Source organism: Nerophis lumbriciformis, linkage group LG10 (assembly GCF_033978685.3).
Source record: "Nerophis lumbriciformis linkage group LG10, RoL_Nlum_v2.1, whole genome shotgun sequence".
Lineage (NCBI taxonomy): Eukaryota > Metazoa > Chordata > Actinopteri > Syngnathiformes > Syngnathidae > Nerophis > Nerophis lumbriciformis.
In genome coordinates, this window is record NC_084557.2 from 2,362,501 (window position 1) to 2,382,927 (window position 20,427).

General features: G+C 46.4%; 1 protein-coding gene across 3 annotated transcripts in view; it reads right to left on the reverse strand.

Moving 5' to 3' along the window:
• Nucleotides 1-1,685: 1,685 nt before the first annotated feature.
• Nucleotides 1,686-20,427, reverse strand: part of LOC133612752 (contactin-1a-like) — a 268,157-nt gene continuing 249,415 nt past the window's right edge. For all 3 annotated transcript variants that reach the window (XM_072913890.1, XM_072913888.1, XM_072913889.1), the window contains 4 exons: nucleotides 11,072-11,261; nucleotides 10,876-10,988; nucleotides 9,808-9,964; nucleotides 1,686-2,918 (listed from right to left, as the gene is read on the reverse strand). In XM_072913890.1, coding sequence (XP_072769991.1) covers nucleotides 2,842-2,918; nucleotides 9,808-9,964; nucleotides 10,876-10,988; nucleotides 11,072-11,261 — 537 coding nt within the window. In that variant the 3' untranslated portion in view covers nucleotides 1,686-2,841. The remainder of the gene's footprint in view (nucleotides 2,919-9,807; nucleotides 9,965-10,875; nucleotides 10,989-11,071; nucleotides 11,262-20,427) is intronic.

The window sequence follows — 20,427 nt, forward strand, 5'->3', positions numbered from 1 at the left end:
AGAAAGAAACAACCTTTTTGTGTGAATGAGTGCAAATGGGGGAGGGAGGTTTTTTGGGTTGGTGCACTAATTGTAAGTGTATGTTGTGTTTTTTATGTTGATTTAATAAAAAAAAAAAAAAAAATTAATAAAAAAAAAAAAAACGATACCAATAAATAAAAAAAACGATACCGATAATTTCCGATATTACATTTTAACGCATTTATCGGCCGATATTATGGGACATCTCTAGACAGAATGTGTGTGACATTTTTTTGAAAACTCCTCTTGTGTACTTTGGTTTTTTTTTGTTTTTGTTTTTTAAATAAATGTGCATTTTTGGGAAATATCTGCGTTGGTTCCTGCTGAAACAGTTTTATGTTCCCACAGTTTGAAAGTGCATCAATACGTCCTGACTCGTCTTTGAATGAGTAAGAGGAAGACAAAAAAAAAAAGGTCTGAGGAAGAGACGTTTCTCATCCCAGCTTAGTCTTTAATGTGACTGTTATGATGCATCTTAGTCTTTAGAGTGACTGTTATGATGCATCTTAGTCTTTAATGTGACTGTTATGATGCGTCTTAGTCTTTCATGTGACTGTTATGATGCATCTTAGTCTGTAATGTGACTGTTATGATGCATCTTAGTCTTTAATGTGACTGTTATGATGCGTCTTAGTCTTTCATGTGACTGTTATGATGCATCTTAGTCTTTCATGTGACTGTTATGATGCATCATAGTCTTTAATGTGACTGTTATGATGCATCTTAGTCTTTAATGTGACTGTTATGATGCATCTTAGTCTTTAATGTGACTGTTATGATGCATCTTAGTCTTTAATGTGACTGTTATGATGCATCTTAGTCTTTAATGTGACTGTTATGATGCATCTTAGTCTTTAATGTGACTGTTATGGTGCATCTTAGTCTTTAATGTGACTGTTATGGTGCATCTTAGTCTTTAATGTGACTGTTATGGTGCGTCTTAGTCTTTAATGTGACTGTTATGGTGCATCTTAGTCTTTAATGTGACTGTTATGATGCATCTTAGTCTTTAATGTGACTGTTATGGTGCATCTTAGTCTTTAATGTGACTGTTATGGTGCATTTTAGTCTTTAATGTGACTGTTATGATGCATCTTAGTCTTTAATGTGACTGTTATGATGCATCTTAGTCTTTAATGTGACTGTTATGGTGCATTTTAGTCTTTAATGTGACTGTTATGATGCATCTTAGTCTTTAATGTGACTGTTATGATGCATCTTAGTCTTTAATGTGACTGTTATGGTGCATCTTAGTCTTTAATGTGACTGTTATGGTGCATCTTAGTCTTTAATGTGACTGTTATGGTGCATCTTAGTCTTTAATGTGACTGTTATGATGCATCTTAGTCTTTAATGTGACTGTTATGGTGCATCTTTGTCTTTAACGTGACTGTTATGGTGCATCTTAGTCTTTAATGTGACTGTTATGGTGCGTCTTAGTCTTTAGAGTGACTGTTATGATGCATCATAGTCTTTAATGTGACTGTTATGATGCATCATAGTCTTTAATGTGACTGTTATGGTGCGTCTTAGTCTTTAATGTGACTGTTATGGTGCATCTTAGTCTTTAATGTGACTGTTATGGTGCATCTTAGTCTTTAATGTGACTGTTATGATGCATCTTAGTCTTTAATGTGACTGTTATGGTGCATCTTAGTCTTTAATGTGACTGTTATGGTGCATCTTTGTCTTTAATGTGACTGTTATGGTGCATCTTAGTCTTTAATGTGACTGTTATGATGCCTCTTAGTCTTTAATGTGGTGACAATGATCATGTGACTGTGTTATGGTGCATCTTATTTTGTACGCACAGGCTTGCATCATCAAAGTGGTGTCATTTTAAGTTGCGTCCAGTTCAATGATTGCTACTTTTTAGTGGTAACCCTTAGTTAGTACAATGAGTCTGAGGTGTCCCCATGTTGGTGTTTTTTTTAAAGCAAAGTTACAATTGTGAATGAAGAACTAGTTGTTATTTGAGACTTGGTGAAAGAAGAACATATGGACTCAAAGTGTCCAGAACTCCAACCCTGCAATGCTGAAACGTCTCCAAAGACTTTTAGTTCGTAGGAATCTCTGGTCCAAAACTAAGCATTTGGGCTTAAAAGATGGACTTTTCCTGTCCTGGTCGAGACATCTAAAGCTCATTTGCTGGGTTTTTGCAATCCAAGCATCTGCTTTTGTGCGTCCCCACTTGGTGGTGTTACAGTGTTTGGACTTTCCTGGCCTGGCTCGGCAGAGTCGCTTGTGGCGGAGTTTGGCTCCAATGCTTTGCTTCTGATTGACATTGGCTGCTCCTTACATGGCGTTCATGTAAGTACACTAAGTACACTTGAGGGATAAAGTAGTGGCTGATGACACCGACAGGCAGTGACAAATTGATACCAATGAAGGTCGATTTTTGCTTTGACTGTATCGTCTACAACAGAGACTGTGCTTCACTTTTGTAAGAAAAGAGCATAAAAGAGCAAGACGTAAAGAAAGATGTGTACAGAGATACTGATAAAGGGGTGCACTTATCTTTCACAGCTGATTGAAGTATTGGGAGTATGTGGCATGTATTTGTATCAAAAAGCTTGAAAAATGAAAGGTCATTGTGAAAGATAAGTGCAGACATTTACATAAGGCAGATTTCAAACTTTGAAGTTCCTCCAAAAAGACCTTTTGCGGATAAATAAGGGATTTCCCGTTTCCACTAACTTCTTAGGAAGAGTCGGAATGGGTTAACCCTGGAACCAAAGGATGGTGGAAAGAGTCCCAGAAGTCCTTGCAGCCCCCGTGAAGACTGTCCTTCACGTCCAAGTGAAGATAAAGATGCTACATTCAGAGGTTCAGGCAGAGAAGAGAGGCCAGGAGCAGGCAGAGTGCACTGAGGGTCTGGGCGGCCATCACGCTTCCTCCTGGGAGACACACAATATCATCACTTTATTATTATTACCGTATTTTCCGCACTATAAGGCGCACCTAAAAACCACACATTTTCTCAAAAGCTGACAGTGCGCCTTATAACCCGGTGCGCTTTATTACGATTCATTTTCATAAAGTTTCGATCTCGCAACTTCGGTAAACAGCCGCCATCTTTTTTCCCGGTAGAACAGGAAGCGCTTCTTCTTCTACGCAAGCAACCGCCAAGGAAAGCACCCGCCCCCATAGAACAGGAAGCGCTTCTTCTTCTACTGTAAGCAACCACCCGCCCCCGGAAGAAGAAGAAAAAACGCGCGGATATCACCGTACGTTTCATTTCCTGTTTACATCTGTAAAGACCACAAAATGGCTCCTACTAAGCGACAAGGATCCGGTTCATAAAAAGACGCAATCTCTCCATCCGCACACGGATTACTACCGTATTTCACAGCAACTGATATTCCTGTGAACCGCACTGTGGAACGGGAGCACGTACGGTGAATATTCGCACCACAGGGAATGAGAAGTCATCCTTCACTGTGGTTCTAGCTTGCCATGCTAACTTCCACCCATGGTGATATTCAAAAGGAAGACCTTGCCAAAAGAGACCTTTCCAGCCGGCGTCATCATAAAAGCTAACTCGAAGGGATGGATGGATGAAGAAAAGATGAGCGAGTGGTTAAGGGAAGTTTACGCGAAGAGGCCGGGTGGCTTTTTTCACACAGCTCCGAAGGCGAACACACCTTCACTAAGACAGGCAGACAGCGCCGGACGACATACGCCAACATTTGCCAGTGGATCGTAAATGCCTGGGCAGATATTTCGGTCACAACTGTGGTCCGAGCTTTCCGGAAGGCAGGATTCACAGAACTACTGGACAACAACAGCGACACTGACTCCGATGACTTCTACGAGACGGAACCGGCCATTTTGCATCCCACGCTTGCGCAACTTTTCAATTCGGACACCGAAGACGAAGAATTCGAAGGATTTACGAATGAAGAATAACTTCAGAAGGTGAGCGCTATGTTTATTTTGTGTGTTGTGACATTAACGTTCGAGCAACATTATGTTGCTATTGCTCTACACCATTTTGAATTTTACTATGTTTGTGATTGCACATTTGCGTACATTTTGGGACAGAGTTGTTAGAACGCTGGTTTTCAATATATTATTAAAGTTTGACTGAACTATCTGACTGTTTTTTTGACATTCCCTTTAGCGCAGCGTAGGCGCGGCTTATAATCCGGGGCGGCTTATTGGTGGACAAAGTTATGAAATATGTAATTCATTGAAGGTGCGGCTAATAATCCGGTGCGCCTTATAGTGCGGAAAATACGGTAGATGTATTTATTGTTTACTTGTTGGGGGGGGGGAAACTGCATTTGATGTATTTTTGACTATTGCTGTCAATTGTGGTCTAAACACACAATATTAGGGGTGTAACGGTACGTGTATTTGTGTTGAACCGTTTCGGTACGGGGGTTTCGGTTCGGTTCGGAGGTGTACCGAACGAGTTTCCACACCAACATATTAAGTTTCCTTCTGCCTCTACACAGCACCCAGCATTGTCCCACCCACACAACCATCTGATTGGTTACAAACAGAGCGGTAACAGCCAATCAGCAGTGCGTATTCAGAGCGCATGTAGTCAGTGCTTAGCGTTTAGCAGGTAATCATCAGGCAGCGGACTCTCCCCAAATGATAATAAACACCTCCCAGTCAACTACTAGTAACATCACTATGAGCCCGTTGAAGTTCTAGAAATATAAAAGGCAGCTCAGCTCGCTCGCAGTCCTGGCTTGAGGTGAAGGCTAATTCACTTTTAGCGTAACGTTAGCTCATTTGTGTGTTTGTGTGTTACGGACAGCAAAGCCCTGTCCGTCTGTTATTTCACTTTACCTGTATCTGTGTTGATTGAGCTGTGTCGAAGCAGCAAAAAAGGACATTATGTTAAATGAAGAGTTTCTGTCTCTGATAGTATTATTTTCGGGTCTCCCTATGTCTAGCATTAAAAGATTACAGTTGGTACAAAATGCGGCTGCTAGACTTTTGACAAGAACAAGAAAGTTTGATCATATTACGCCTATACTGGCTCACCTGCACTGGCTTCCTGTGCACTTAAGATGTGACTTTAAGGTTTTACTACTTACGTATAAAATACTACACGGTCTAGCTCCGTCCTATCTTGTCGATTGCATTGTACCATATGTCCCGGCAAGAAATCTGCGTTCAAAGAACTCCGGCTTATTAGTGATTCCCAGAGCCCAAAAAAAGTCTGCGGGCTATAGAGCGTTTTCTATTCGGGCTCCAGTACTATGGAATGCCCTCCCGGTAACAATTAGAGATGCTACCTCAGTAGAAGCATTTAAGTCCCATCTTAAAACTCATTTGTATACTCTAGCCTTTAAATAGACCCCCTGTTAGACCAGTTGATCTGCCGTTTCTTTTCTTTTCTCCTCTGCTCCCCTTTTCCTTGAGGGGGGGGGGGGGGCACAGGTCCGGTGGCCATGGATGAAGTGCTGGCTGTCCAGAGTCGGGACCCGGGGTGGACCGCTCGCCTGTGCATCGGCTGGGAACATCTCTGCGCTGCTGACCCGTCTCCGCTCGGGATGGTGTCCTGCTGGCCCCACTATGGACTGGACTCTTACTATTATGTTGGCTCCACTATGGACTGGACTCTCACAATATTATGTCAGACCCACTCGACATCCATTGCTTTCGGTCTCCCCTAGAGGGGGTGGGGGTTACCCACATATGCGGTCCTCTCCAAGGTTTCTCATAGTCATTCACATCGACGTCCCACTGGGGTGAGTTTTTCCTTGCCCGTATGTGGGCTTTGTACCGAGGATGTCGTTGTGGCTTGTGCAGCCCTTTGAGACACTTGTGATTTAGGGCTATATAAATAAAGATTGATTGATTGATTGATTGAATTAGCTTTTAGCGTAACGTTAGCTCATTTTGCAATGTGTGTTTGTGTGTTACGGACAGCAAAGCCCTGTCTGTCTGTTATTTCACTTTATCTTTTTCTGTGTTGATTGAGCTGTGTTGAAGCAGGACATTATGTTAAATGAAGAGTTTCTGTCTCTGATAGTTGATATAATAATGTAAGTGCATCATTAATCCTACATGAACTCCATGGTGTTCAGAGATGAATAGTCTCTCCTATTGCTATTGTACCATTTTTTCAGCTATAGTTACATTAATCATTAGTAATGCAGCAGCCTAGTTTTGAATGGCAGGGTCCCTGCTATCACATGTTGATAAAAATATAACATTTACATCATAAATCAACTACAGGCTTCCCAAATGCTGTAATAAATTAAGCATGATGAGTTGACTTGAAACTGTTTAATGTTGCACTTTTTATATGTAGAAGAAAAGTTTTGTCATTTTATTTAATCTGAGCAACAACTTGAGGCAGTTTAATGTTGATTAACGTGGGCAGAATTATTATAGTGTTCCCAATGTTAAAAGGATAAAGTCCATCCATCCATCTTCTTCCGCTTATCCGAGGTCGGGTCGCGGGGGCAGCAGCCTAAGCAGGGAAGCCCAGACTTCCCTCTCCCCAGCCACTTCGTCCAGCTCTTCCTGTGGGACCCCGAGGCGTTCCCAGGCCAGCCGGGAGACATAGTCTTCCCAACGTGTCCTGGGTCTTTCCCGCGGCCTCCTACCGGTCGGACGTGCCCTAAACACCTCCCTAGGGAGGCGTTCGGGTGGCATCCTGACCAGATGCCCGAACCACCTCATCTGGCTCCTCTCGATGTGGAGGAGCAGCGGCTTTACTTTGAGCTCCCCCCGAATGGCAGAGCTTCTCACCCTATCTCTAAGGGAGAGCCCCGCCACCCGGCGGAGGAAACTCATTTCGGCCGCTTGTACCCATGATCTTGTCCTTTCGGTCATAACCCAAAGCTCATGACCATAGGTGAGGATGGGAACGTAGATCGACCGGTAAATTTGAGAGCTTTGCCTTCCGGCTCAGCTCCTTCTTCACCACAACGGATCGATACAGCGTCCGCATTACTGAAGACGCCGCACCGATCCGCCTGTCGATCTCACCATCCACTCTTCCCTCACTCGTGAACAAGACTCCGAGGTACTTGAACACCTCCACTTGGGGCAAGATCTCCTCCCCAACCCGGAGATGGCACTCCACCCTTTTCCGGGCGAGAACCATGGACTCGGACTTGGAGGTGCTGATTCTCATCCCAGTCGCTTCACACTCGGCTGCGAACCGATCCAGCGAGAGCTGAAGATCCTGGCCAGATGAAGCCATCAGGACCACATCATCTGCAAAAAGCAGAGATTTAATCCTGCAGCCACCAAACCAGATCCCCTCAACGCCTTGACTGCGCCTAAAAATTCCGTCCATAAAAGTTATGAACAGAATCGGTGACAAAGGGCAGCCTTGGCGGAGTCCAACCCTCACTGGAAACGTGTCCGACTTACTGCCGGCAATGCGGACCAAGCTCTGACACTGATCATACAGGGAGCGGACCGCCAAAATCAGACAGTCCGATACCCCATACTCTCTGAGCACTCCCCACAGGACTTCCCGAGGGACACGGTCGAATGCCTTCTCCAAGTCCACAAAGCACATGTAGACTGGTTGGGCAAACTCCCATGCACCCTCAAGGACCCTGCCCAGAGTATAGAGCTGGTCCACAGTTCCACAACCAGGACGAAAACCACACTGTTCCTCCTGAATCCGAGGTTCGACTATCCGGCGTAGCCTCCTCTCCAGTACACCTGAATAGACCTTACCGGGAAGGCTGAGGAGTGTGATCCCACGATAGTTAGAACACACCCTCCGGTTCTCCTTCTTAAAGAGATAGGATAAAGTAATTGTTTACAAATTTGGTAAATAAATAACCAAAAAATGTATATTTTGTTGTTTTCTTACATGTACCGAAAATGAACCGAACCGTGACCTCTAAACCGAGGTACGTACCGAATCGAAATTTTTGTGTACCCTTACACCCCTACACAATAATGTTGAAAAAAAGAAGAGGAGGTTCGATCCATGAATTGCTGGTGTTGATTCCAAAAGTAATATCATAGTAGTGTGATTTGATCACTATTTTTTTTTCTCCAGATATATTTTGTGTTGTTTTAGTTCATGTTTACAAACTCGGGGAACAATTAATTCCCTGGAGCGAGGAGGAATTTGAGGGCAAAAAGCAAACGATGAAATAATTAGTCGATTTCTACTTTGAGTAATTGTACTATTGACTTTGTTTTCATCAGACAAGGAAGTCATTCAAATATTGGCTTGATGTTGTCCAATACAACTCCATCCATCCATCCATCTTCTTCCGCTTATCCGAGGTCGGGTCGCGGGGGCAGCATCCTAAGCAGGGAAGCCCAGACTTTCCTCTCCCCAGCCACTCCGTCAAGCTCCTCCCGGGGGATCCCGAGGCGTTCCCAGGCCAGCCGGGAGACATAGTCTTCCCAACGTGTCCTGGGTCTTCCCCGTGGCCTCCTACCGGTCGGACGTGCCCTAAACACCTCCCGAGGGAGGCGATCGGGTGGCATCCTGACCAGATGCCCGAACCACCCCGGATGACAAAGCTTCTCACCCTATCTCTAAGGGAGAGCCCCGCCACCCGGCGGAGGAAACTCATTTCGGCCGCTTGTACCCGTGATCTTGTCCTTTCGGTCATAACCCAAAGCTCATGACCATAGGTGAGGATGGGAACGTAGATCGACCGGTAAATTGAGAGCTTTGCCTTCCGGCTCAGCTCCTACTTCACCACAACGGATCGATACAGCGTCCGCATTACTGAAGACGCCGCACCGATCCGCCTGTCGATCTCACGATCCACTCTTCCCTCACTCGTGAACAAGACTCCGAGGTACTTGAACTCCTCCACTTGGGGCAAGATCTCCTCCCCAACCCGGAGATGGCACTCCACCCTTTTCCGGGCGAGAACCATGGACTCGGACTTGGAGGTGCTGATTCTCATCCCAGTCGCTTCACACTCGGCTGCGAACCGATCCAGTGAGAGCTGAAGATCCTGGCCAGATGAAGCCATCAGGACCACATCATCTGCAAAAAGCAGAGACCTAATCCTGCAGCCACCAAACCAGATCCCCTCAACGCCTTGACTGTGCCTAGAAATTCTGTCCATAAAAGTTATGAACAGAATGGGTGACAAAGGGCAGCCTTGGCGGAGTCCAACCCTCACTGGAAACGTGTCCGACTTACTGCCGGCAATGCGGACCAAGCTCTGGCACTGATCATACAGGGAGCGGACCGCCACAATCAGACAGTCCGATACCCCATACTCTCTGAGCACTCCCCACAGGACTTCCCGAGGGACACGGTCGAATGCCTTCTCCAAGTCCACAAAACACATGTAGACCAATACAACTCACTATAAATAAATAGGAAAATGTACAGTTAATACAAGTGATCGCTATCCACCCATCTCCCTCATGGGTGATTGGTATCAGTATCGGCAGTATGACTCCCCATTTGTGATATTATGTTTGTGTTCCATCATATTGTGTTGCATCATGCTTTGTTAAGTTGTGGTTTGTAGTGTTGCCGTATTAACTTATATTGTGTTGGATTATTTTGTGTTGTGTTACATGTCCTCACACTGATGGACTGGAAGGTCAGAAACAAAGAAGAAGTGTCCTGCTATCATCCCAACTAAACGGCATAGTAAGGATCATCTAATAGACCTCCCAGCTCTGGCTAACATCCCCATGAAATGTGGCTACCAGGTGTGTGTGGACTGCAGGATAAGAAAGCAGAGCAGGACTTCCTTCATAGAAGGGATGGGGTCAATTGCCTTCAAGGCTGAACTGGAACCTGCAATAGGAACTCTCTCTTTGGGAGAAAAACATCGCCTCCTGCCAACGTTGGAGTCTTGCTACCTGTGATGTAGATTTGTGACACGGCCCCGTCTCCGCCCTCCGTCTCCGCCCGGACCTCCACCAAGTAGGTCCCATCCTCGTGGAGCGGAAGCTCGATGTGCGATGTGTATGTGACGTACAGCTGGCCCTTGGACTGGCCCTGTTGTCTGTACAGCACCTGTGCACAGTCAGCAAACGTACCACTGAAGTCACCTGTGTACAGTCAGCAAACGTACCACTAAAGTCACCTGTGCACAGTCAGCAAACGTAACACTAAAGTTACCTGTGCTCAGTCAGCAAATGTAACACTAGTCACCTGTGCACAGTCAGCAAACATAAGACTAAAGTCACCTGTGCAGAGTTGACAAAGGTAAGACTAAAGTCACCTGTGTAGAGTTGACAAAGGGAAGACTAAAGTCACCTGTGCAGAGTTGACAAAGGGAAGACTAAAGTCACCTGTGCAGAGTTGACAAAGGGAAGACTAAAGTCACCTGTGCAGAGTTGACAAAGGTAAGACTAAAGTCACCTGTGCAGAGTTGACAAAGGTAAGACTAAAGTCACCTGTGCAGAGTTGACAAAGGGAAGAATAAAGTCACCTGTGCAGAGTTGACAAAGGAAAGACTAAAGTCACCTGTGCAGAGTTGACAAAGGTAAGAATAAAGTCACCTGTGCAGAGTTGACAAAGGGAAGACTAAAGTCACCTGTGCAGAGTTGACAAAGGTAAGACTAAAGTCACCTGTGCAGAGTTGACAAAGGTAAGACTAAAGTCACCTGTGCAGAGTTGACAAAGGTAAGACTAAAATCACCTGTGTAGAGTTGACAAAGGTAAGAATAAAGTCACCTGTGCAGAGTTGACAAAGGGAAGACTAAAGTCACCTGTGCAGAGTTGACAAAGGTAAGAATAAAGTCACCTGTGCAGAGTTGACAAAGGTAAGACTAAAGTCACCTGTGCAGAGTTGACAAAGGTAAGACTAAAATCACCTGTGCAGAGTTGACAAAGGTAAGAATAAAGTCACCTGTGCAGAGTTGACAAAGGGAAGACTAAAGTCACCTGTGCTGAACAGAGAGTGAAAGTGAAGAATGAGTCACCTTGTAACGCTCCACAGGTGCCTCGTTGGCGAGCGTCTTCACGTCCTCCCACGACACGTTGACATGCTTGCCCCTGTACTTCCTGCCTATGATTGTGGGGGCTTGGCTGGGGGCTGAACAACAAACAAACAAACAAACAAACAGACAAACAAGTAAGAGTTGAAGAAGTTGTTGACCATGAAGACAAAGAACTTACGAGGTTTCTTGGTGTGGATCTGCAGGCGCTCGCTGGCCGGCCCGTATCCTGCAGAGTTGTATCCTCGGACCTCAATGAGATAAGTGGTGTCCGGCTTCATCCCGTCTAGTCTGGTTTGGTTTTCCTTGCCGGAGACCACGACCCTATGGGCCCCACCTTCACTGTCTTCCTGCTTCCTCCAGTACTTCACCTGAGGAACATGCACAGGTGTATTGATAAATTATGATGGTAAATGGGTTATACTTGTATACAGCTTTTCTACCGTCAAGGTACTCAAAGTGCTTTGACACTATTTCCACATTCACCCATTCACACACACATTCACACACTGAGGGCAGGAGCTGCCATGCAAAGCCTGTCAGGAGCAAGGGTGAAGTTTCTTGCTCAAGGACACAACGGATGTGACGAGGTTGGTAGAAGGTGGGGATCGAACCAGGAACCCTCAGGTTGCTGGCACGGCCACTCTCCCAACTCCGCCACGCCGTCCCCAAGATCCCTCTGGATTGGCTGCCTCTACTCCAATCAGCGTGGCTGGCGGCAGATGGCGACAGACTGATGCTGTAGCGACGCACAATATCTTTTTTCATTTCTAAAATATCCACTAAACAGATAAAATAACGAAACAGTAAGACTTGAGTCAACATGACCATCGTCTTTGTAGTTAGAGTTCCATGCAGCGCTCGGAATTTGATGACAGTGCGATGTGCACCCTGAATTCCATTGTAAAAATGTGTGGTTCTACATTTGTTCTATTTTATTTTATCTTTACATTTAATATGTTCACATTGAGTGCATGGGAGTTTGCCCAACCAGTCTACATGTGCTTTGTGGACTTGGAGAAGGCATTCGACCGTGTCCCTCGGGAAGTCCTGTGGGGAGTGCTCAGAGAGTTTGGGGTTTCGGACTGTCTGATTGTGGCGGTCCGCTCCCTGTATGATCAGTGTCAGAGCTTGGTTCGCATTGCCGGCAGTAAGTCGGACACGTTTCCGGTGAGGGTTGGACTCCGCCAAGGCTGCCCTTTGTCACCGATTCTGTTCATAACTTTTATGGACAGAATTTCTAGGCGCAGTCAAGGCGTTGAGGGGATCCGGTTTGGTGGCTGCAGGATTAGGTCTCTGCTTTTTGCAGATGATGTAGTCCTGATGGCTTCATCTAGCCAGGATCTTCAGCTTTCACTGGATCGGTTCGCAGCTGAGTGTGAAGCGACTGGGATGAGAATCAGCACCTCCAAGTCCGAGTCCATGGTTCTCGCCCGGAAAAGGGTGGAGTGCCATCTCCGGGTTGGGGAGGAGATCTTGCCCCAAGTGGAGGAGTTCAAGTACCTCGGAGTCTTGTTCACGAGTGAGGGAAGAGTGGATCGTGAGATCGACAGGTGGATCGGTGCGGCGTCTTCAGTAATGCGGACGCTGTATCGATCCGTTGTGGTGAAGAAGGAGCTGAGCCGGAAGGCAAAGCTCTCAATTTACCGGTCGATCTACGTTCCCATCCTCACCTATGGTCATGAGCTTTGGGTTATGACCGAAAGGACAAGATCACGGGTACAAGCGGCCGAAATGAGTTTCCTCCGCCGGGTGGCGGGGCTCTCCCTTAGAGATAGGGTGAGAAGCTCTGTCATCCGGGGGGAGCTCAAAGCAAAGCCGCTGCTCCTTCACATCGAGAGGAGCCAGATGAGGTGGTTCGGGCATCTGGTAAGGATGCCACCCGAGCGCCTCCCTAGGGAGGTGTTTAGGGCACGTCCGACCGGTAGGAGGCCACGAGGAAGACCCAGGACACGTTGCGAAGACTATGTCTCCCGGCTGGCCTGGGAACGCCTCGGGATCCCCCGGGAGGAGCTGGACCAAGTGGCTGGGGAGAGGAAAGTCTGGGCTTCCCTGCTTAAGCTGCTGCCCCCGCGACCCGACCTCGGATAAGCGGAAGAAGATGGATGGATGGATGGATGGATGTTCACATTGGTTAGGTTTGTAGTTATGTTAGCTTTAATTCTTAATATTATGGTTTCATTTTGACAACTGTTTTGATTATAATTGTAATATTTGAAAGATAAATGAATGTGTTGTGGCATTGATTGATTGATCGATTGAAAGGGTGTTAGTGTTAGTCTAGGGTTGAGGTGGGATGTGGAGGAAGGGTGTTAGTCTAGGGTTGTAGTTTCCTGGAGGTGTTCTTTTAGTGAGGTTTTGAAGGAGGATAGAGATGCCCTTTCTTTTACACCTGTTGGGAGTGCATTCCATATTGATGTGGCATAGAAGGAGAATGAGTTAAGACCTTTGTTAGATCGGAATCTGGGTTTAACGTGGTTAGTGGAGCTCCCCCTGGTGTTGTGGTTATGGCGGTCATTTACGTTAAGGAAGTAGTTTGACATGTACTTCGGTATCAGGGAGGTGTAGCGGATTTTATAGACTAGGCTCAGTGCAAGTTGTTTTACTCTGTCCTCCACCCTGAGCCAGCCCACTTTGGAGAAGTGGGTAGGAGTGAGGTGTGATCTGGGGTGGAGGTCTAGAAGTAACCTGACTAGCTTGTTCTGGGATGTTTGGAGTCTAGATTTGAGGGTTTTGGAGGTGCTAGGGTACCAGGAGGTGCATGCGTAATCGAAAAAGGGTTGAATGAAAATTCCCGCTAGGGTGCTTTTGTTGACCGGAGAGGAGATTCTGTAGAGAAATCTAATTCATTGGTTGACCTTTTTGATTACCTTGGTTGCCATTTTATCACAGGAAAGATTAGCCTCTAGAATGGAACCTAGGGAGGTGACCTCATCTTTCCTGCTGATAACAATGTCACCCACTTTTATAGTGAAGTCACTGACTTTCTTAAGGTTGATTTGGGACCCAAATAGGATGGATTCCGTTTTACCTAAGTGTATGGATAGTTTATTGTCAACGAGCCAGGGGAAAATTCTACAGAGTTCAGCACTGAGGATTATTTCCACCAAAGAGGCAAAGGCAGTTGCGGATGTCACCAATGCGTCGATTTGAGGAAACACTTGGTTGCTTTTCCAAACACGTCTTTAATGATGAACTGCCAACATGAGGAAGAGCTTAAAGTTGAATACACACAAAATCTCTGTGGTGTTTTTGAAACTGCACCAATTTTTCCTCAGAATTTTGAACTAACTTGAAGTGTTTTGCCAAGAGGATTATTTTTTTATGTGTACTTTTTCAGAATGTACTTCAATCAATCAATGTTTACTTATATAGCCCTAAATCACGAGTGTCTCAAAGGGCTGCACAAGCCACAACGACATCCTCGGCTCAAGATCCCCCATCAGGACAAGGAAAACTCAACCCAATGGGACAATGAGAAACTTTGGAGGGGACCGCAGATCTGGGGACCCCGCCCTGGGCGACCGGTGCATTGGACGTCGAGTGGATCTAACATAATATTGTGAGAGTCCAGTCCATAGTGGATCTAACGAAATAGTGTGAGAGTCCAGTCCATAGTGGATCTAACATAATAGTGAGAGTTCAGTCCATAGTGGATCTAACATAATAGTGTGAGAGTTCGGTCCATAGTGGATCGAACATAATAGTGTGAAAGTCCAGTCCATAGTGGATCGAACATAATAGTGAGAGTTCAGTCCATAGTGGATCTAACATAATAGTGAGAGTTCAGTCCATAGTGGATCTAACATAATAGTGTGAGAGATCAGTCCATAGTGGATCTAACATAATAATGAGAGTTCAGTCCATAGTGGATCTAACATAATAGTGAGAGTCCAGTCCATAGTGGATCTAACATAATAGTGTGAGAGTCCAGTCCATAGTGGATCTAACATAATAGTGGGAGTCCAGTCCATAGTGGATCTAACATAATAGTGAGAGTCCAGTCCATAGTGGATCTAACATAATAGTGAGAGTTCAGTCCATAGTGGATCTAACATAATAGTGAGAGTCCAGTCCATAGTGGATCTAACATAATAGTGAGAGTCCAGTCCATAGTGGATCTAACATAATAGTGAGAGTCCAGTCCATAGTGGATCTAACATAATAGTGAGAGTCCAGTCCATAGTGGATCTAACATAATAGTGTGAGAGTCCAGTCCATAGTAGATCTAACATAATAGTGTGAGAGTCCAGTCCATAGTGGATCTAACATAATAGTGAGAGTTCAGTCCATAGTGGATCTAACATAATAGTGAGAGTTCAGTCCATAGTGGATCTAACATAATAGTGAGAGTTCAGTCCATAGTGGATCTAACATAACAGTGAGAGTTCAGTCCATAGTGGATCTAACATAATAGTGAGAGTTCAGTCCATAGTGGATCTAACATAATAATGAGAGTTCAGTCCATAGTGGATCTAACATAATAGTGTGAAAGTCAAGTCCATAGTGGATCTAACATAATAGTGAGAGTCCAGTCCATAGTGGATCTAACATAATAATGAGAGTCCAGTCCATAGTGGATCTAACATAATAGTGAGAGTTCAGTCCATAGTGGATCGAACATAATAGTGAGAGTTCAGTCCATAGTGGATGTTCAGTTTTTTCCGTATTGGCCCTCTGAATAGGGGTCGTCACTCAGCATAAAAGGAATTACTCGCACTGCACTCTTTTGCTTGTTTTATTTGGTACTATTGCAGCAACAGTAGCAGCAGCAGCAGCAGCAGCAGAAGCAGAAGCAGGTAATAACCTACAAGTAAACATGAACATAAAACAATGTATCTATCTTGAATCATCATAATGTAAATAATAAACATGAATTCATCAACTGAACCATAATGTTGTCAACCATGATATGACATATTATCAATCACTGTGATTTTATCCTAACTTATTAATTTTAGCATTACATTTTATTATCACCATTAATTTATGTCATATAATGTTTTAAATGTGATCAGAATTATTTATAATGTCTCTATGGTTCATGGACAATCATATTAAAAAGACATAAAACACCGGCGCTCTGTTTGAGGCACACATTACACATATGAGCAGAACTACATAAAAGAACTACAAATCCCATCAGCCAAACCAGGAAGTAAAGTGCCGGTATTTTTAACTCAAACCTTCGAAATGCAGCTGGACACACGCAACGTGACAACAATCTAATCCAGCAGATTTCAATCCACACATTACTGTTAATTTTGCCAATGTTGTTCAAAGACTAAATAATGAGTGTTTGCCCTGGTTGTGACGCAGCAAGTCCGCCGCACAACAAGCGCTGCGGACACAGCGGATTTACAACAAACAGAAAAGCAAGGAAGCAGGCAAGCATGGAATTTAAACAATAATTCAGCTGATCTAACAAAGCAAAGCGGACATAACAAATGATCTTACCAGTGGGGTATGCTGGTGACGAAGCACGCTGTTTTTACAAACGAAACAATGACGCCATTTTTAAAGCTACCGACATGGTCACCTGTCAGTGGTAGCCCCGCCCATCTTAAAGTCGCAGGTAAGTCCGCCATCAATACATATACACATATTAAATCCAACACCTCCCACTTAAGTTCCTGATGTCCCATCCAAGGAATTTACACCACAATCTAGAGACCCCACTTCGTGACACACATTCAAAAATCCAGTTACAATGATTTTTTTTTTTTTTTTTTTTTTTTTTTTTTATAAATGGAGTGTGGATGCTCATCTTCGTATATGTACTGTGTGCACTGTGTGGGCATGGTGGCAGCGATCCGCCTACACCAACCAGCCAAATAGTTTTAAGGGGTTTTGGGGCGTTGATTCGGCCAAAGGGTGGGGCAGTGACTGGAACTTTGAAGTCGCCCCGGGAGACAGCGTCATGAAGTCGCAGCTGGAGTCGAATCCTCTGCTGGGATCAGCACGATCAGCCGCCTTACATCCCTTTGCAGAATGATGGTTGACGGGAGTTGTTGATTTGTCCTGCCTTTTCTCTCAGTATTCGTCGTTGGAAGGCCAGCACAAACTTTGACATCGACGTCCCTGACGACTCCATGCCTGTCTGGTCTTGTGGCTGTAACTATGCCCAAGCGGAATTGTCCTCTCATAGCATTAGGGTCTGCGATCCAGACGATGTCTCCCTCTTTGACGTTTCTCTCCTTTGTATGCCACTTCTCACGGACAAAGAGATTTGGACCGGCTAGTTCATTCCACTTGGCCCAGAATCTGTCAACTAAATTGTGGATGTTCCTTAGCCTGCGCCAAGGGTGGGTGACTAGATCATGTCCATCTGTGTCTCCTCCCACTGAGGATCGTCCGAGGATGAGAGAGTTAGGAGTTATGTAGTCGACTGACTCCTCTTGCTCCTGGGCGCGAGCGTCGATTGGGCGCTCATTTGTCAGGTTGGCTGCCTGAAAAATTAGAGTCTGGAACTCACCCCAGGTGAGAGAGTCTGTCGCTCCTTTCAAACTTGTTAAGGCTCTTTTTATCAATTTTACAGCAGCTTCTGCTGCTCCATTCCGGTGAGGCGCATCGGCAGGGTGGAAGCACCATGCCCAGTCTGTCCCATTCTTGGCTGCAATGTCCTCAACAGATGATGTTTGTAGACAGCGCATGTGGTTTTGGAGCTCATTCAGAGCGGGTTTAGCCCCGATGAAGTTTGTCCCTTTGTCGGACCATAGCTTGCGTGGGTGACCTCTAAGGGCAACAAAGCGGGAGTAGGCCAGCAGAAAACTTTCTGAGGACTGGTCATCGCATACATCGGCATGGACTGCCCTTGAAGCCATGCAGCAGAAAACAATTCCCCAGACTTTCTTCCTTGCTCTCCCCTTGACTGCGTCCTTGACTTCATAGGGGCCAAATAGATCCAAGGTTGTGTACTCGAATGGGCCTGCCCTTTGCGTGCGCTCCAGCGGGAGGTCACTCATCACTTGCTGGCATACTCTAGCTCTTTTCTTTCGGCAGTGGATGCAGTCATTTATAACTCTCCTGACTGCTCGACGGCCCTGTATGATCCAGGCTTTTCTCCGAGTTCCTAGGAGAGTTGCTGCAATCCCCTCGTGGTTCTTCTCATGAGCCTCTTGGGCTAGTAATGTGGCCAATCTTGACTGCATAGGGATCAGAGGAATAGCAGTCTTGCCTTCATTCCAGGACTGAATTCGTCCTCCGCAGAGTAGGAGCCCCGTGACCTCATCTTTTCGGACCACGAGTCGGTCCAGAGTTTCATCCCGGAACTCAACTCCGTCCTGGGCTTCAAGGGCAAGGTAATGGAAGGCCTCTGCCCTCTCAACAGCTGTAAGACCAGGCTTTGCATTTTCATTGGCAGTGGCCTGGTGGCTGCCACCTAACCAGGCCTCCACTGCCCGCCGAGTCCAGGCAACAGTCCCACACAGCCTGGTGAGGGAGCTAAACCTCCCAGGCTCAACGAGGCACACAAGGGCCACGGGCCGCACCCGTGGGATAGATAGAGGTGGAGTGGTCCTGGGGCCGGCAGACTCAGGAGGCTTCATTCTGCTGTCGCTCCCATTTTTCTGTCGCCTTGTGACCACGGCAGAGAATACGCGTCTTTGAAGCTTCTTGATGCTGTCTGGGGCGACCGTGGCAGCGATTTCATTTGCAGTCTTCACCGGCCACTTGCTTTCAGGCCACTTGAGGAAGTCAGGCCCGTTCTGCCACTCCGAGTCCTCGTTCAACTCCTCAGGAGTCGCTCCCCTCGTAAGGATATCGGCAATGTTTAGGTCTCCTTCAACCCACTTCCAAGCGTCCACTGGGCCGGCCTTCTGGATTTCTCCGATTCGATTTGCAAAGAAGGTCTGATATCCATAACTGTCCTTTTGGATCGCACCAAGGATCGTCTGGCTGTCTACTAGGTGTACCCAATGATCGACTGGGATGCGGCAGTGCCTCTCAAAGTACTTCCTCAAGCGAGTAGCAATTACCGCGCCACAAAGTTCAGCTTTAACTCCATCCCCCTTCTGGTCGAGAGGAGTAAGCTTGGCCTTCGACTCCACCAGCCTCACGATGACCTTACCAGGCTCGGTTTCCCAGCGGAGATAAAGCACAGCTCCGTAAGAAGCTTCGCTCCCATCAGAGAATGCAACCCCAATTGGGGGGCCTAAGGCTGCAGGGGGGGTGAGGCTCCGGTCAAATCTTATTTGGCCGAGCCTTGCATACTCCTCAAAAAGTCTGACTGCTGACTCCCGGAGTCCTGGTGACAGTGGGTCATCCCATGTGTCCTTCATCGGGTGATCTTTTCTTCCTTCTTGAAAGGACTCCCTTACGAGTATTACCCCTTTCTGTTTCGCAGGGGAGACCAGACCAATGGGGTCATAGAGGCTGGCAATTTGGCCAAGAAGCAAGCGCCGGCTCAGCGGCTCAGGAGTGCTGCTCCTAATCTCGTCCTCTTTTAAGTCAAGCCCAGTCCTCATCTTTCCCCTCTTCTTTGAGAAGTTGATTGTAGCGAGGATGCGTAGCTTGTCTGACTCAGGCTCGTACCCAACCCCGAGGGCTTTGCTATCTTCCTCTTGCATCTGATTTGGGAGGATGAGGATGTTCGGCGTGCTTGGACAGCCAAGCTGGGGACTGCTTTGGGTTCCCCCCCTCCCACTTTGGCCAGAGAAGACCCAGGGTTTTAGAGAGAACCCTCCTGCCTCTAAGATCTTCTCCACACCAACAGTTGTCTCTCGTAGAGCATCAAGATCATTGTCCGACGTCAGGATGTCATCGACGTAGCAGTCTTCTTCTAAAACTCTACGTTCTTTGAGCATTGACGAGAACTGTGGCAGTTTAGCTGTCTCTCGCATTGCAACTTGGGCAATACATCCTGCTGGCTTATCGCCAATGTTCACTCGGACAACTGCAAACGTCTCTATTTCGTTCAGGGGGTCATCCCTCCACAGGAATCGATGCAGGTGGACCTCTTCATCCTTGAGCCAAACTGAGTTGTACATCTTTCGTACATCGCCCAGGGCAGCATGTTGCCCGCTTCTGAACCGTAAGAGAACTCCTTTTATTGGATTAAGTACATCTGGACCTTTGTGGAGAAGGTCATTCAGGCTCCAACCCTGAAACTCTTGGCTGCTATTCCACACTATTCTCACAGGGGTGGAAGCAGAGTGGGGGTTCAGGGCGACCAAGTGGCTAATGTACCACTTTGGGCCCTTCCAGGAATCCATCTCTTCTTCTGATAGCTTGACAGCCGCACCTCTTCTGACCATGTCATGGATTTGTTCCCCATACGCTGCTTTCCAAGCGGGTTCTCGTCCCAGCCTGGACTCTGTCCTCCTGAAAGTAGCCTCCACGGCTCTGCGATTGTCAGGGAGAGAGGCTGGGTCTCCTCGCCAGGGATAGGCAGCTTCCCAGTGGGGTAACTGGCTGTGCTTGTCTGCTAGAACATAGGAGAGGCCATTTTTGATTTTCTCCAACTCCCTTTCTTCTCCAAGGGTCATCTCCTTTCCTCCTGGGGCACACATGCCACATTTGCAGCCCCCACATTGAGGG